General features: G+C 40.0%; 2 protein-coding genes across 3 annotated transcripts; both read left to right on the top strand.

The window, feature by feature from the left end:
• The first annotated feature begins 862 nt into the window (after positions 1-862).
• Positions 863-6,204, top strand: LOC119491029 (GTPase IMAP family member 8-like). 2 transcript variants are annotated; one of them, XM_037774596.1, is made up of 5 exons: positions 863-1,381; positions 1,460-1,614; positions 2,336-2,576; positions 4,482-4,829; positions 5,555-6,204. In XM_037774596.1, the coding sequence occupies exons 1-5, from the start codon at positions 1,366-1,368 to the stop codon at positions 6,121-6,123; spliced, it is 1,329 nt and encodes a 442-aa protein (XP_037630524.1). In that variant the 5' UTR covers positions 863-1,365; the 3' UTR covers positions 6,124-6,204. The 2 variants fall into 2 exon arrangements, with proteins under 2 accessions (XP_037630524.1, XP_037630523.1); XM_037774595.1 differs by having other exon boundaries at positions 863-1,614.
• A 1,089-nt stretch (positions 6,205-7,293) lies between these two features.
• LOC119491388 (TLC domain-containing protein 3A-like) lies at positions 7,294-13,167 on the top strand. The gene is made up of 5 exons (XM_037775362.1): positions 7,294-7,595; positions 8,232-8,315; positions 10,246-10,465; positions 10,578-10,673; positions 11,788-13,167. Exons 1-5 carry the CDS (start codon positions 7,471-7,473, stop codon positions 12,082-12,084), a joined length of 822 nt encoding a protein of 273 aa, XP_037631290.1. The 5' UTR covers positions 7,294-7,470; the 3' UTR covers positions 12,085-13,167.
• Positions 13,168-13,345: the final 178 nt, after the last annotated feature.

Genomic DNA, 13,345 nt, shown 5'->3' with positions numbered 1-13,345 from the left:
TTTGGAGGGAGGCCTGAAGGGACAGGCTGTCAGTGTTGCCGACTTGGTGACTTTCTCTCTAGATTTCGGGACTTTTGGAGCTAGTGCTGCTAGCTACTTTCATTGGAAAGGAGTTGGCAACACTGAGCTGGGTTTTTAGGTTGGATCATTTTTAAAAATCTAGCGCACTCTTACTGGTTCCTCAAGATCACCGACCCTACCTTTAAGTTTGCTAAGCTAATGTTAGTACCATAAGCTGATGGTCATACCAAAATCTGTAGTAGCAAAACCCCTGAGTGTATTGAATTACGGCGCATGTTAGTTACTACTAGGGCTGTCAAACTTAACGCAAATTTGTTTTAACGCCGCTAATTTCTTTAACGCATTAATGCAACGTGCGATTTTAGGAAGCTAAAAATGCTCCAAAGTTACACAAAATTTTGGCGAGGACTGGCATGGCCATTTTCAAAGGAGTCCCTTGACCTCTGACCTCAAGATATGTGAATGAAAATGGGTTCTATGGGTACCCACGAGTCTCCCCTTTACAGACATGCCTACTTTATGATCATCACATGCAGTTTGGGGCAAGTCATAGTCAAGTCAGCACACTGACACACTGACAGCTGTTGTTGCCTGCTGGGTTGAGCATGATTTGAGCATATTTTTTTATGCTAAACGCAGTACCTGTGAGGGTTTCTAGACAATATTTGTCATTGTTTTGTGTTGTTAATTGATTTCCAGTAATAAATATATACATACATTTGCATAAAGCAGCATATTTGTCCACTCCCATGTTGATAAGAGTATTAAATACTGGACAAATCTCCCTTCAAGGTACATTTTGAACAGATTAAAAAAAAAAGTGCGATTAATTTGCATCTAATCGTGATTAAATATTTTATTTAATTTACAGCCCTAGTTACTACACATATGAATTCAACTTTTAATTTCGAAGAGAATGAAATGTGCCATATGTTCTTTCAAAAGTTACACAGACACACTTTAAAAAGTGATATGAATTTGACATCGATGCTGAGGCTCAGATAGAGAAAGACCGCTCCTGTCACCAAACCAGGTGGTGCTATAGAGCTATAGAGTTACTGCTGTGTGTGTATTCTTCATGTTTTATGGCCTCAGCGTGTGTGAGTCATTTTATTAACTTAAGCCACTTCTCAGGAACTTCCCTGTTGTGAACTTTGAAAGTAATAACCACATAGCCTTGCACAACTTTGATAAAAGTGCAATTCCACAGAACAACACCGAATCAACAACAGGAAGTAGATACAGAGCTGGAGTCACATAAAAAAGAAGAAGCTGAGGAGAGAGATTTCAGACTGAAGCTTTGACCCATACTCTGACCGTGGATTATACAACAGGAACCGTGACATGGCAACCTCTTATGGTGAGTTACTCTAGGCAATTTAAAAAGATTGCAGCTCTGTTTGAGTGTGTATGAATGGGAGATCACAAATGTTTGCAGGTCCAGAGCCAAGCCTGTCCCAAGTGGTTGTGCTGTTACTGGGTGAGAGACAAAGTGGGAAGAGCTCAGCGGGAAACAGCATCCTGGGAAAACCAGCCTTCCACCAAAATACCTCTCGCAGCTCCAAAGAGAACGGCACCGCCTTCGGAATACAGGTGAATAAACAAGTTCACAGTTTGGATTTACTCACTTTAAACCTGCAGTAGGTAGTATATTTGTGGCGTCATTGGGCAAAAATTCCATAATAACCTTTCAGCAAATTGTAACTCAAGTGTTCTGAGAGAAAACTAGACTTCTGCTCCTCCTCAAGGCTCTGTTTTCAGGCTTTAAAAAATCTAGCGTGACGGGAGACTTTGACCAATCACAGGTCATTTCAGAGAGAGAGCGTTCCTATTGGCTGTGCTCCAGTCACGTGACCAGAACTTGGCGTTCCTTCACCAGATTTCACAATTCACGCGGCAGCGTCACAAACTTTCTCATTTTACAGCTAAACTGTACACTACAAGATGATTCTGAAAACATTTGAGGCGAGAAATAGGCATTACAGAATATTGATTCATATTTGATCAGTGCGACATGGTTTGACCATGTGGTCGGAGTTCGCGAGTGATTGACAGCCAGCTCTCATAGACAGCAGCTGGACAGCAGACCTCTGATCTGCTCTTACTGCTTGTTATCCTCCGGTCTGTGAAATCTTGCAGATGCAGGAGCACCGGAGGACACAGAGGCACATGATTTTTTTCAGGTTACCTGTTTCATGCACTACTGTCACAATATAGCGACCGTTTTATAAAAATAACTTTTTTTAATCATATTTGCTCCAATCTCGCCTACTTCAGCTTTAACTCTAAATATTGTATACATTTGATCAACCAGGTGACAGTAGTGGACACCCCGGGGTGGCTGTCTAACTCCACAACTCCAGACAGAGTATCCCAGGAGCTGTGCAGAGGTTTGACCCTCTGCCACCCAGGACCCCATGTCATCCTGCTGGTGCTGCCCATCACCTCCACCTTCGGCCCAGAGGAGTTGAATGCCATGGAGGCCCAGGTCAGACTGCTCCAAACCCTCATCTGGCAGCGAGCTATGGTCCTCTTCACCCATGGAGACAAGTTAGGTAAACTAATAATCATTTACTGGAGTCTGATATGTTTTCTCTCTGCTCACTGTCTCTGTGTCTCACTGCTAATTGGCCAGAGGGCAGTGCTACCTGATATATTATTTGTGTTTCATTTATAAATCCATTTGTTGGATTGTTCTAATTGGTTTCACAAGATTATAAAAAGGATAAATAATCTTGTGAAGGAGGCTACTGAATATTTTGTTTACCTCTTTAGGGGTTTCAAATGAAACAATCCAAGAAAGAAAAATCACATTTTGATTGAACTGCTCACAATTCATATTCACAGTAACGCCTTGTTTCCACACACTTTCGTTTTGTGTCCTTAGATCTGTATAGTATACGGATTCCGGCACCCAGTGTTCACGCAAGGCAATGCATCTCTTGACATCTGATATGGGAGAGAAGCTACTACATGGATATAAAACAGTGTTTTTATATCTATGAGTTTACTGTCTGTTTTTCGCCGTCCAGTCTATACCAGACGAGTCACATTTATAAATTTGTTCTAAGTGAAAGGTTTGACAGTGTATTTAGCTAACATTGGTAGCATGCTAGCTGTGTAACATAGAGTGCTAAATATGCCATCAAACTTTTCACTTAGAAAAAAATGTATAAATAGAGATGTATTACATTCATCAATCAGATATTAATTTGCTAATTTTCTCTGCAATCTCCCGCAAAAGTTAAATTTTTTCAACTAGCACTCGAGGCAAATTACGGACCGGAAAAAAAACGGAAGGAGGAGTTTTTCAAACGCATCGGAGGTCACAGAGGTTCCCAAAGGAATGAATGAACGTCCTGTGCTCCGGCTGGTGGGCGGTGCTTGGTATTTCTTCAACTGATCTCAACATGGCTGCCGGGTCATAAACTTTCTCATTTTACAGCTAAACAGTACACTACCAGATGTTTCTGAAAACATTTGAGGAGAGAAATAGGCATTACAGTACCAGAATATTGATTCATATTTGATCAGCGCTGCCTAGTTTGACCATTCGATCGGAGTTCGCGAGTGATTGACAGCTTTGACTTTTTTCCAAGAGACTTTTGAGCACGTCTCTGGTAAACACAAGATTTAAAATGGTGCTTTTGTGTGATTCTTTGTGGAGAAATTCCGTTTCACAAATCTGTTGACAACTAATTGATTAGTCAACAAAATCGTTAGTCGACTAAGAATTTCTTTGGTCGAGGACAGCCCTAAAATCATGCCTACACGTGTTGACTCAGCAGGGATATTCCATTATATTTTTATATTTTGAATCGTCATCTGACGCCTTAAAGATAGGGTGGACGATGTTGGAAACCTAGCATCATTTGAAAGTAGCATCGCCTCAAGAGCAGGGAGGCAGGGAGGCATCTGATTGGTTCTTTCCAAGCGGACCGCGAGGCAGTGATTGGTAGACCTTTTTACAGGATTACAGCAGCTACAGATGACGGCTCTTTTCCGGTCCTTTTTCAGAGCTCATAAGTAATGGATCACTGTCGGGTGTAAAGACCATTTCAACCAATATAACAAATAGTGTATACTGGAGAACATTGTCAACCCTGCCTTTAATTTTTTTTTCCTTTGCAAAATTAAAGACATTTCGGACCACAAATTGATGCATAAAAATTCACCAGAATGCAGGAAACTAAGTTTTTGACTCTCAAAATTTCCTGAGGAGGACCCCCAGACGCCCCCATTTCATATGTGTCCCCACAATGTTGAAATGAAATCAACGCCCTTGATGCTAACTCGCTAAACTAAGACTAAGAAACATCAGCATGTTAGCATTGTCATTGTGATCATGCTGACGTTAGCATTTAGCTGTGGACTCTTTGTTCATTTATTACTAAAAATGATGGGTCTTTGGCTCCGTCCAATGATGTTTAACTCAACCAATGAGGTTATTTCCGCTGCAGGAGGCCTGTCTATCCAGGAACACATAAGGCGACAGGATTGGACTCTTCATTGGCTGCTGGAGCGATGTGGGAACAGGTACCAGGTTATGACCAACCAGTCCAGGGCCTCGGAGGCTGAGCTTACAGAGCTCTTTGAGAAGATCCAGAAGATGATGGAGAATAACATGCCTCCCAGGGAGACGCGGGACAGGATGTACACCCAGCTGAGACGAGACGTGAGCATGAAGGAGGCGAGGAGAGCGCAGGGAAGACAAGAGGAGATAGAAATGACAGTGATGCATGATGTGCATGATGGAAGGCCAGGACAGAGGAAGCAGATGGCCTCAGGATGGCCATATATGCCCAGAGGTAGGTATGAACTATATATTTCTAATAGGGCTGTCAATCGATTAAAATATTTAATTGCGCAGTTCTTATCTGTTCAAAATGTACCTTAAAGGAAGATTTGTCAAGTATTTAATAATTTATCAACATGGGAGTTGACAAATATGCTGCTTTACGCAAATGTATGTATATATTTATTATTGAAAATCAATTAAAGACACAAAACAATGACAAATATTGTCCAGAAACCCTCACAGGTACTGCATTTAGCATAAAAAATATGCTCAAATCATAACATGGTAAACTGCAGCCCAACAGGCAACAACAGCTGTCAGTGTGTCAGTGTGTCTGACTTGACTATGACTTGCCCCAAACTGCATGTGATTATCATAAAGTGGGCATTTCTGTAAAGAGGAGACTCGTGGGTACCCATAGAACCCATTTTTCACATTCACATATCTTGAGGTCAGAGGTCAAGGGACCCCTTTGAAAATGGCCATGACAGTTTTTCCTCACCAAAATTCTTGGTACTAAGGGATTTATTAGGTTTTCTAGTTTCATATGATGCCAGTCTAGATTTAAAACTAAGCCCACTACAACTTAAAAATTGCAAGTTGCGTTAATGGGTTAAAGATATTAGTGGTGTTAAAATTTGACAGCAGTACTTTCTAATTTTGTCCACAATCCGCACGTCAACAACTGGAATAAGTTGTGTAAAATGTGAAAATCACTTCGCTGTGTCACTGCAGGATTCCCAACAGAGCCGGTTGGTGTTAAGCCTGCTCTTGGCCTCGTCCTGCTGGGAAGGAGGAAGTCGGGAAAGAGCTCAGCAGGGAACATGATCCTGGACAGTGAAGAGTTTCAGGTGAACGTAAAGACCATCAGGTGCTCTGTAGGCCACGGGGAAGTATCAGGGTGGCCTGTCACGGTGGTGGACACCCCCGGGTGGAGTCTCTTTGGTTTGGCCAATCCCAAGCAGGTCAGGATGGAGATCAGTCGGAGTTCTTGCCTCTGCCCCGAGAGGAGCAAAGTGTCGTTTGTGCTGGCTGTACCGGTGGGCTCGTTCAGAGAGAAAGACAGGAGAGCCATGGAGATGTTCCTCAGCGTTTTGGGGAATGATGTATGGAGGAGCACTGTGGTGTTGTTCACCTATGGAGGGGAGCTGAGAGGGAGGACAGTGGAGAAACACGTCGAGCAGAAAGGAGAGCCTTTACGGTGGGTGCTGGACAGATGTGGCCACCGGCATCAAGTGTTGGATACAAATACAGGAGACAAGAGTCAAGTGAAACAGCTGCTGGAGATGGTGGAGAAACTATAGGAATGATAGAAATATGACTAAAAATCACTTTTAACATGCATATTAATGCGAATAATAATACTGTATAGCTCTCTAACAGTGTGAGCCAAGTGTTTTTAGCCTGTAGAATATCATACAGGTATCAGAAAGTATCATTTGGCTGTCAAATTTGGTACTGCACATGGTAGAATCACACTTTAGTGATATAATTCATCTCAACCGGCTCTCTTATCAGATTAACACCACAGAGACACACACCAGTTTCTTTTGATGGATCGCTCAGTAATCATTATGGAAGTATACACATTATATATATATGAAATTATATTAACTCGTAAGATACATGCTGAGGTAAAAAACTAGAAATACTTGAAAATCAATATTCAAAATAATGTATATATATATATATATATATATATATGTATATAGCTATTACTGTACATCATTTCTGTATATCTGAATAAAGTTATGGATCCAAACTCAATATTATCTTCATGCTTTAAATATGAAAACAATCAAAGGTTCAAAATACCTCTCTGTCAATCAATATAAAGAGAGTTAGTTTAGTTTTTTTGGGAGTGTATTTTCAGTTAAATTCAATTTATTTTTATATAGCGTCAAATCATCAAATCGTTACCTCCAGAAGCTTTTCATAAAGAGCAGGTCTAGTGTATATATATATATATATACACTAGACCTGCTCTTTATAAATGTATTCATAAAGAGCAGGTCTAGTGTAAATATATATATATTTCTATATATATATATTAATAAATATATGTATGTATATATATATATATATATATATATATATATATATATATGCACTAGACCTGCTCTTTATGAATACATTTATATTTATATATATATATATACAACTACAGTATATACTTCCTAATGAGAACAGGACTAGGGTCGTGTCGCAGAAGGTAGCCCGCAAATTGCAAAATCTGATCTGAGATCTGCAAAAACTTGCAGAAACTCTCGCGAGACTCTCTGCTCGACGCCCTATCCTAACAATAACCATTCGAGATCGATGCCTGATCTTAACTATCTCGCGAGAGTTTCCCCAGTTTGCGGGTTCCTTTCCAGACACACTACCCAGAGGACTGGTGAGTATCTCTGACACAGGCTGCAGGACGCTGCAGGAGGTAGATAACTCCAGAAGGAGGCAGTAGGGCAACACGAAGGACGCAAGCTGTCGAGAAAACCAACAGAAGAAGAATAATTATCTAAATAAGTGTTGTGCATATGACGGGGAAGTCCAGTCAGGACCAGCCTGTTGTTGACTGTCGCAGTGTTTAGTCTCTGGAGTCAGCATGGGGTTGTAGCTGCTAGAGTTACACGTTACAGGAAGAGGTCTACTAGATGATGTCTACTGCCTTGCTGTGTGGAGCTGTGGTGTTTCCGGGTCTCTTCTACAGCTTCAGCAGAGTCCTGAGATGCTCTCTGACCCAGTGGAGCGATGCTGACGTGATGTCTGTCAGTGAGAGGTCAGCAGCAGCTCACACACCAGACTCCTTTAACATATGCAGCGCTTTATATATGCTCCTACTTTTATACCTGTTTAGATGCGTGATGGAGGTTTACTTACTATTCTATATTAGTTTATATAAATAGCTGGTAAATTCGGCCCTCCTATAGGGGCGGTGTTATGAGCTGTATGAAAAGTTTACTCAATTATTCATGTCATGTGTGTAATATGTCGACCGAAGAAACCACATTAGACCTCTGAGAGGAGTCAGTAAACTGGGAAAAAGAAGTTTGGAAACTTGTGTTTGGTGGATTATTTCTCTGTTGTTACAATGCTAATGGTCATTGTATTTTACATGGTTGGAAAGCCTGTTTATTTACCTTCACAATGATGTCCAACTTGTAAGGATCATGCATTTGTGGGATGAGCAGCACAGCTGATTATGTGGGGAGCGCCCAAGAAACTTTACATCTGGCAGAGCATTTTAGCAAATTTTTCTTTTTTCCCCCAGTTAATTTAAGTAATAATTTATGATGTGTGCATTGGTGCCGATAAGCAATATACCAAATAAATCTGCACGTATTTCAAAGTGTCGTGTAATTGTCTTTGTGGTCTTTCCTGTCTTTCCTCATTGTTGCTGACTGTGTTTCTTCAGGCTGGTGTCCTCCGTCCATGCATCTCTGGCTACTGCAGCTGGAGTCACAGTGGTGGCGTCCTGCAGGGATGTGATGACTGACAGGTAGGAGAGGCACGCTCCAATTCATACTATACAAATGGGTATTTCCCATATATAAAAAGAGCTAATTCAATCATGATATGACATTATTTCAAATGGAATTGCTTCATATGCATATTATTTACACCAAATTCAAATTATTTTTTTGTTTACAAATCATTTATATGATTTTTTTTTTCATCTAAATGAGCCTGTCCCACACCTCTGAGTCCTTACAGCGACACTGATCAAAAGCCAAAGTCAAAGTTTTATTCAAAGCGGAACTAATCTAGTTTCTATGGAAACAGTTAAAGGGACTGTTTGTAAGAATCAGAAATTGGTTGTAACAGCGACACCTGTGGCCGTTAAGTCAACGAAAGTCAGCGTCCTGTTGCTCGCGCTCGCCCGTGTGCACGCGCTAACTGAATGTGAGCGAGCATCCGTCAAAACAGTGAGGCGACACACGTCAGCCAAAACCACAATATCACTCTATATTTCAGCTGCTTGGCAGTAATGTTAGCTGAAGGTCTCTCCATGAATCAATGCTGATCCTAGAGTTGGCTATTCCTGCTTCAGCCTCCCGACCGCGGCACCTGTTCGGAGACAATAAAGTAACTCGCTGCTGAGCCCCGTCACTTCACAAGACACGGGAAAACATCTGTTGGTCTGGAGGAGCTGCAGCATTTATTTCTGCACAAACGTCCACTCTACATTCACTAGATATTCTCAGAGCTACACTTACTCTTCTGCAGTGTGTAGTGTGCACGCATGCACGTGTAGAGGTGGAGCGAGCTGAGCGAGAACGAGCGCGCAGCGGAGCAGAGGAGCAGAGACTCCGGCCCTGGAGACCAAAGCTACGGTCTCCCCCGAATCCTCCGACCGCGGCCAACACTGTTTAACAGACGGGCTTCACTAGATACAACCAAGAGGTTTTGGTGCTTCCATGTAGTTTGTATTGGAGTCTTGTCTGAACAGCGTAGCCACACGCGAGCGCGCATGGGACACCGACCCGGGTGATTTATACGTGTAAGAAGTTACAAACAGTCCCTTGACAGGTGAGCACATGGATGACAGGTTGTGCCGCCCACATAGGAGACCCTCTAGATCACCTTTTCTCCTGTAGTCTTTATTGTATGTCCTCACCATACAGCTTAGTGATTGTGTATTTTGAACTACATTTAAAAAATAACTTAATATTAGTGTTGAATTCATCTATTTTAGATGCTGATGTAGCAGACCTTGCTAGCTGCCATTTATCTGCAATATTAGCAAAAATGTCAATTGCACAACATGTCTTTAAGGACATTAGACGTTAGAATTGTAATATCTGTCATAAAAAACAACTTATTTTTTTTGTGTAAGAAGACTGACATCTGTGGTTACTGTCTGAATGTTTCAGGGTGTAGAGAAAATCGGGAAATCCCCTATTTAAATTTTTTTTTATATCAATATTTACAATGATGCCCAAAGCATGATGAAAATGAATTTAAATGTTTTAAAAAATATTATAGAAATTAAAAAAGCAAAATGTATAAAGTGAACATTGTAATGTTGCCGTAAGGACCTCTAGTGAGAACAAGTGATGGAAAAACCTGAATTTGTGTCTATTTGTGTGTACCTGTTTATACATACTCTGATGGTTAAAATTAAAATTCATTGAGGTTGATTTTTTTATTTTTATTTGGGAGAGTCAAAAGTGACCCTAGTTGTAGAAATACCCATATATATATATATATATATATATATAACTGAAATATCTGAGTTTGAAGACCATTTACTCTCTGAGCTAATTAAAATCCCAATGAATCAGTTCATGCATTCTGTGTCACTAAAGCTTTTGTGGCTAAACAACATACAACAAATCAAGTAAGTTTATTGTCTTTTCACATCAGATTTATTGTTTGCATATAAACAATGTTAATTCAGTGTGAATGCTCGCTGTCTCACCATACAGTCACTGGCTGGTCAATGCGTTTGCTTTGTTCGGAGCTAACTTCATGGCCTTCGACATCTATGCCATGTATCTGAGCCACTACCACACTCAGAGGGTCAGAGGTCATCCCAGTTCGTCCGGCGGCCACTCTCTTCAGACAGTGAAGGCTTTCCTCTTTAGGGACTGGATGTTGGTCCTCCATCACCTGGTGCTGCTGCTCATTTTCATGCCCATCACTCTGGTAAGTATGCGGAGGGATCACTGTCACAGTGTGTTTATAGAAGGGATTGGTCAGCTTGGTATGAACACACTTACAGTATCGGGGCTGACTGCGTCGTGTGTCTGATTTGCAGTTCTTCAGAAGGGGCCTGGGTGATTTCTTCATCGGCTGCTTTTTCATCACAGAGTTCAGCACACCTTTCGTCTCCATAGGAAAGATTCTCATCCAGGTAAACTATATAGATAACATCATAAAAATTGAGATTTACAACCATTAAGCTGTTACACGTCCCCTAGCGGCACGTGAAGTTTTGCATATTTGAAAGTCTGAAGAAAATACCTAGCTTATTTCAGCTTCTTCTGGTTCATGCCCACTCTGTCTCAGTGACGGTATTTCACACTTACATTCTGATGTGTCATCTCCTGTGGGCACATCTCCCATCAGTGACTCATCAACACTAGTTGCATTTTGGAAAACTGGCAGTTGTGGGAGGTAGAAAAGGAGGAGGAAGAGTGGGTTGTCCACTGATCCATCGGTTCTCTGTGGAGGACGGAACCTGCCAAAATAAAAAATAAATGAATAAATAAATGACTCGATAAATAAATAAATAAATGTCATTAAATGTAGCAAAAATGATATTCAAAATAAATGCTGCCATTGATTGATAAAATGTGACATAAATTGATATTTCTGTTTTAATTTGCTTCTTTATTTATTTGTATTAATTCCTTTATTTTTTATTTTTATACATTTTTAGATGTATTTATTTATTTTTGCAGTTATTTTTATTTATTTTATATTAATTTTTAAATGTATGTATTTATTTATTTATTTATTCCCCCAAACTTATTTATTTCTGTATTCTTTTCTTTATACATTTCCTCATACATGTCTTTTAAAAATTTTGCCTCATTATGCAAATATTATTTTCAATAAACAATGAATGCAAAAATAAATAAATTAAGTAAAAATGTTATAAAAATAAATACATACATAAATAAAAGGGAAAATTAAACCAAAGAGTAAATAAATAAGGGCATTAATACAAAGATTAATAAATAAAGAATCAAATATCTTTGTCACATTTTATCAAGTAATTAATGGCTACATTTATTTTTAATATTATTGTTTGCTATATTTAATGACCTTTTTATTTATTGAGTAATTTATCCATTTATTTTTTTATTTTGGTAGTTAGTTCCGTCCTCCATAGTTCTCCTGTCCACATGTCGAAGTGGGCCAGACCCTGAACCCCAAATTGCTCCCAATGGTCAGATTGCTTGTTGTATTCTTCCTCCAACTTGTTCATATTCTTTCCTCCTCTTCCGTCCCCTGATATCCAGCTGGGCCTCGATGACACCAGGATGTACAGAATCAACGGCATCATTGTCCTCCTGAGTTTCTTCACGTGTCGGATCTTGGTCTTCCCCTTCATGTACTGGATGTACGGCCGGCAGTTTGGCATTCCCCTGCACAGAGTGGCCCTCCATCTGCCTCTGCACTGCAACGTGGGTAACCTGGTGGTCCTGGCTCCACAGATCTACTGGTTCATCCTGCTGCTGAGGAAAGCCAGCAGACTCTACCTGCGACGGGAGAGAGGGAAGGGAGACGCAAACAAAGACAGGCCCAAGACAGACTGAGGGGTTCCAGCTGGTTATTAAAACACCTGGTAGTATTAGGGCCACTGTTGTGGAATTTCTTTTTTGAGAGTAAGTAACATTTTCTAATAATCTTCTGCAAAATAGTTATAATATTGGTGCCTTAAAGTGCCTTCTATCAGTACAGAAGCTGGCAAAACAAACCTGTTCCACTACGGTCCTGGAACGATCTGCAGGCCAAGCTCAAACACGAGACCCTCATGTCTTTAAATGATTTTAAACTTAGAATAAAGGAAGTGGTCACTCCTAGCTGCAGTTGCCTCAATTAACTAACAAACACATGACCAAAATGCTACCTTGTTAATGGACCGTATGATGTATTTTATTGTACCTATTGTTGCCGCTGTGATTCTATGTCGTTGTCTCGTTATGTGTTGGATGCTGCTATTTGGGGTTGTCAGAAAAATTCTAATCTTTTTCTTGAAATATTCATTTTTTCTTGTAAATTTGACCTTTATTCTCAAAACTTCTTTCCCTCAAAGTTAACTTCTGTGAATCCTATTTTTTCCTCAAAATGTACTTTTTACTGAGAAACTTTTTTTTAAACTTAATTTTCAGAATATTAAGACATTTTCCTCAAAGTATTAATTTTTTCCACCTTATTCTCAGATTTTTTTTTCCTTGACTGTGGCCCTAATATATCACGATACAGAGAAGTTTGGTGTTTGTCCTGCACTACCTATCATTATGTAGCTTTTTAAAGGGGCTGTATGTAAGTTTTTACATGTATAAACGTGTTTTAATCATTTTTTATTGCCAGTGTGTGAACAGGTTGTAACCTAACCTAAAAAATGAGACCGTCCGTTACTTTCTGGGTTTCCTTTATCAGCCTGTAAACGTCCCGGGAAAATCCAATGGATGTGACGTCATGCGCGCCCGTGTGTGCCTTTTCAACAAGCAATTTCTGATTCTTACATCCAGCCCCTTTAACTGAACTTTGATTGTCAGTTGCTACTATGTGTAACTACTAGGGTAACTATTTTAAATTTTGTGTTACCATGCACTGTTAAAGCTTTACTATTTGCAGAGAATATTTTTTGTACCAATAAAACAAATTAAATTACGTATTGATAGTAATTCTGTGTACGCAGTGGTAACGTATGCATACACACATGCATCCTAAAAACACGAGGTGGCCCAGGTTAACAGTACATACATTTGTAATTAAATTAAAACATACTATCTGAGCCACCACATCCTGCTCAAGAACCTCTCACAGTTCAGTTTCAGAGTAGAAATATGA

This window comes from Sebastes umbrosus, chromosome 7 (assembly GCF_015220745.1).
Source record: "Sebastes umbrosus isolate fSebUmb1 chromosome 7, fSebUmb1.pri, whole genome shotgun sequence".
Taxonomy (NCBI): domain Eukaryota; kingdom Metazoa; phylum Chordata; class Actinopteri; order Perciformes; family Sebastidae; genus Sebastes; species Sebastes umbrosus.
The sequence above is the reverse complement of the archived record's forward strand: the minus strand, read 5'-3'. Positions and strand labels throughout refer to the sequence as shown.

Excerpts from the sequence above, each read along its gene's own strand:
- LOC119491388 (XM_037775362.1), top strand. The coding sequence starts at position 7,471 with ATGATGTCTACTGCCTTGCTGTGTGGAGCTGTGGTGTTTCCGGGTCTC. Across the intron at positions 10,466-10,577 it reads TTTTCATGCCCATCACTCTG|TTCTTCAGAAGGGGCCTGGG; the intron begins GTAAGTATGCGG and ends TCTGATTTGCAG. Across the intron at positions 10,674-11,787 it reads TAGGAAAGATTCTCATCCAG|CTGGGCCTCGATGACACCAG; the intron begins GTAAACTATATA and ends CCTGATATCCAG.
- LOC119491029 (XM_037774595.1), top strand. The coding sequence starts at position 1,432 with ATGAATGGGAGATCACAAATGTTTGCAGGTCCAGAGCCAAGCCTGTCC. Across the intron at positions 1,615-2,335 it reads GCACCGCCTTCGGAATACAG|GTGACAGTAGTGGACACCCC; the intron begins GTGAATAAACAA and ends TTGATCAACCAG. Across the intron at positions 4,830-5,554 it reads ATGGCCATATATGCCCAGAG|GATTCCCAACAGAGCCGGTT; the intron begins GTAGGTATGAAC and ends GTGTCACTGCAG.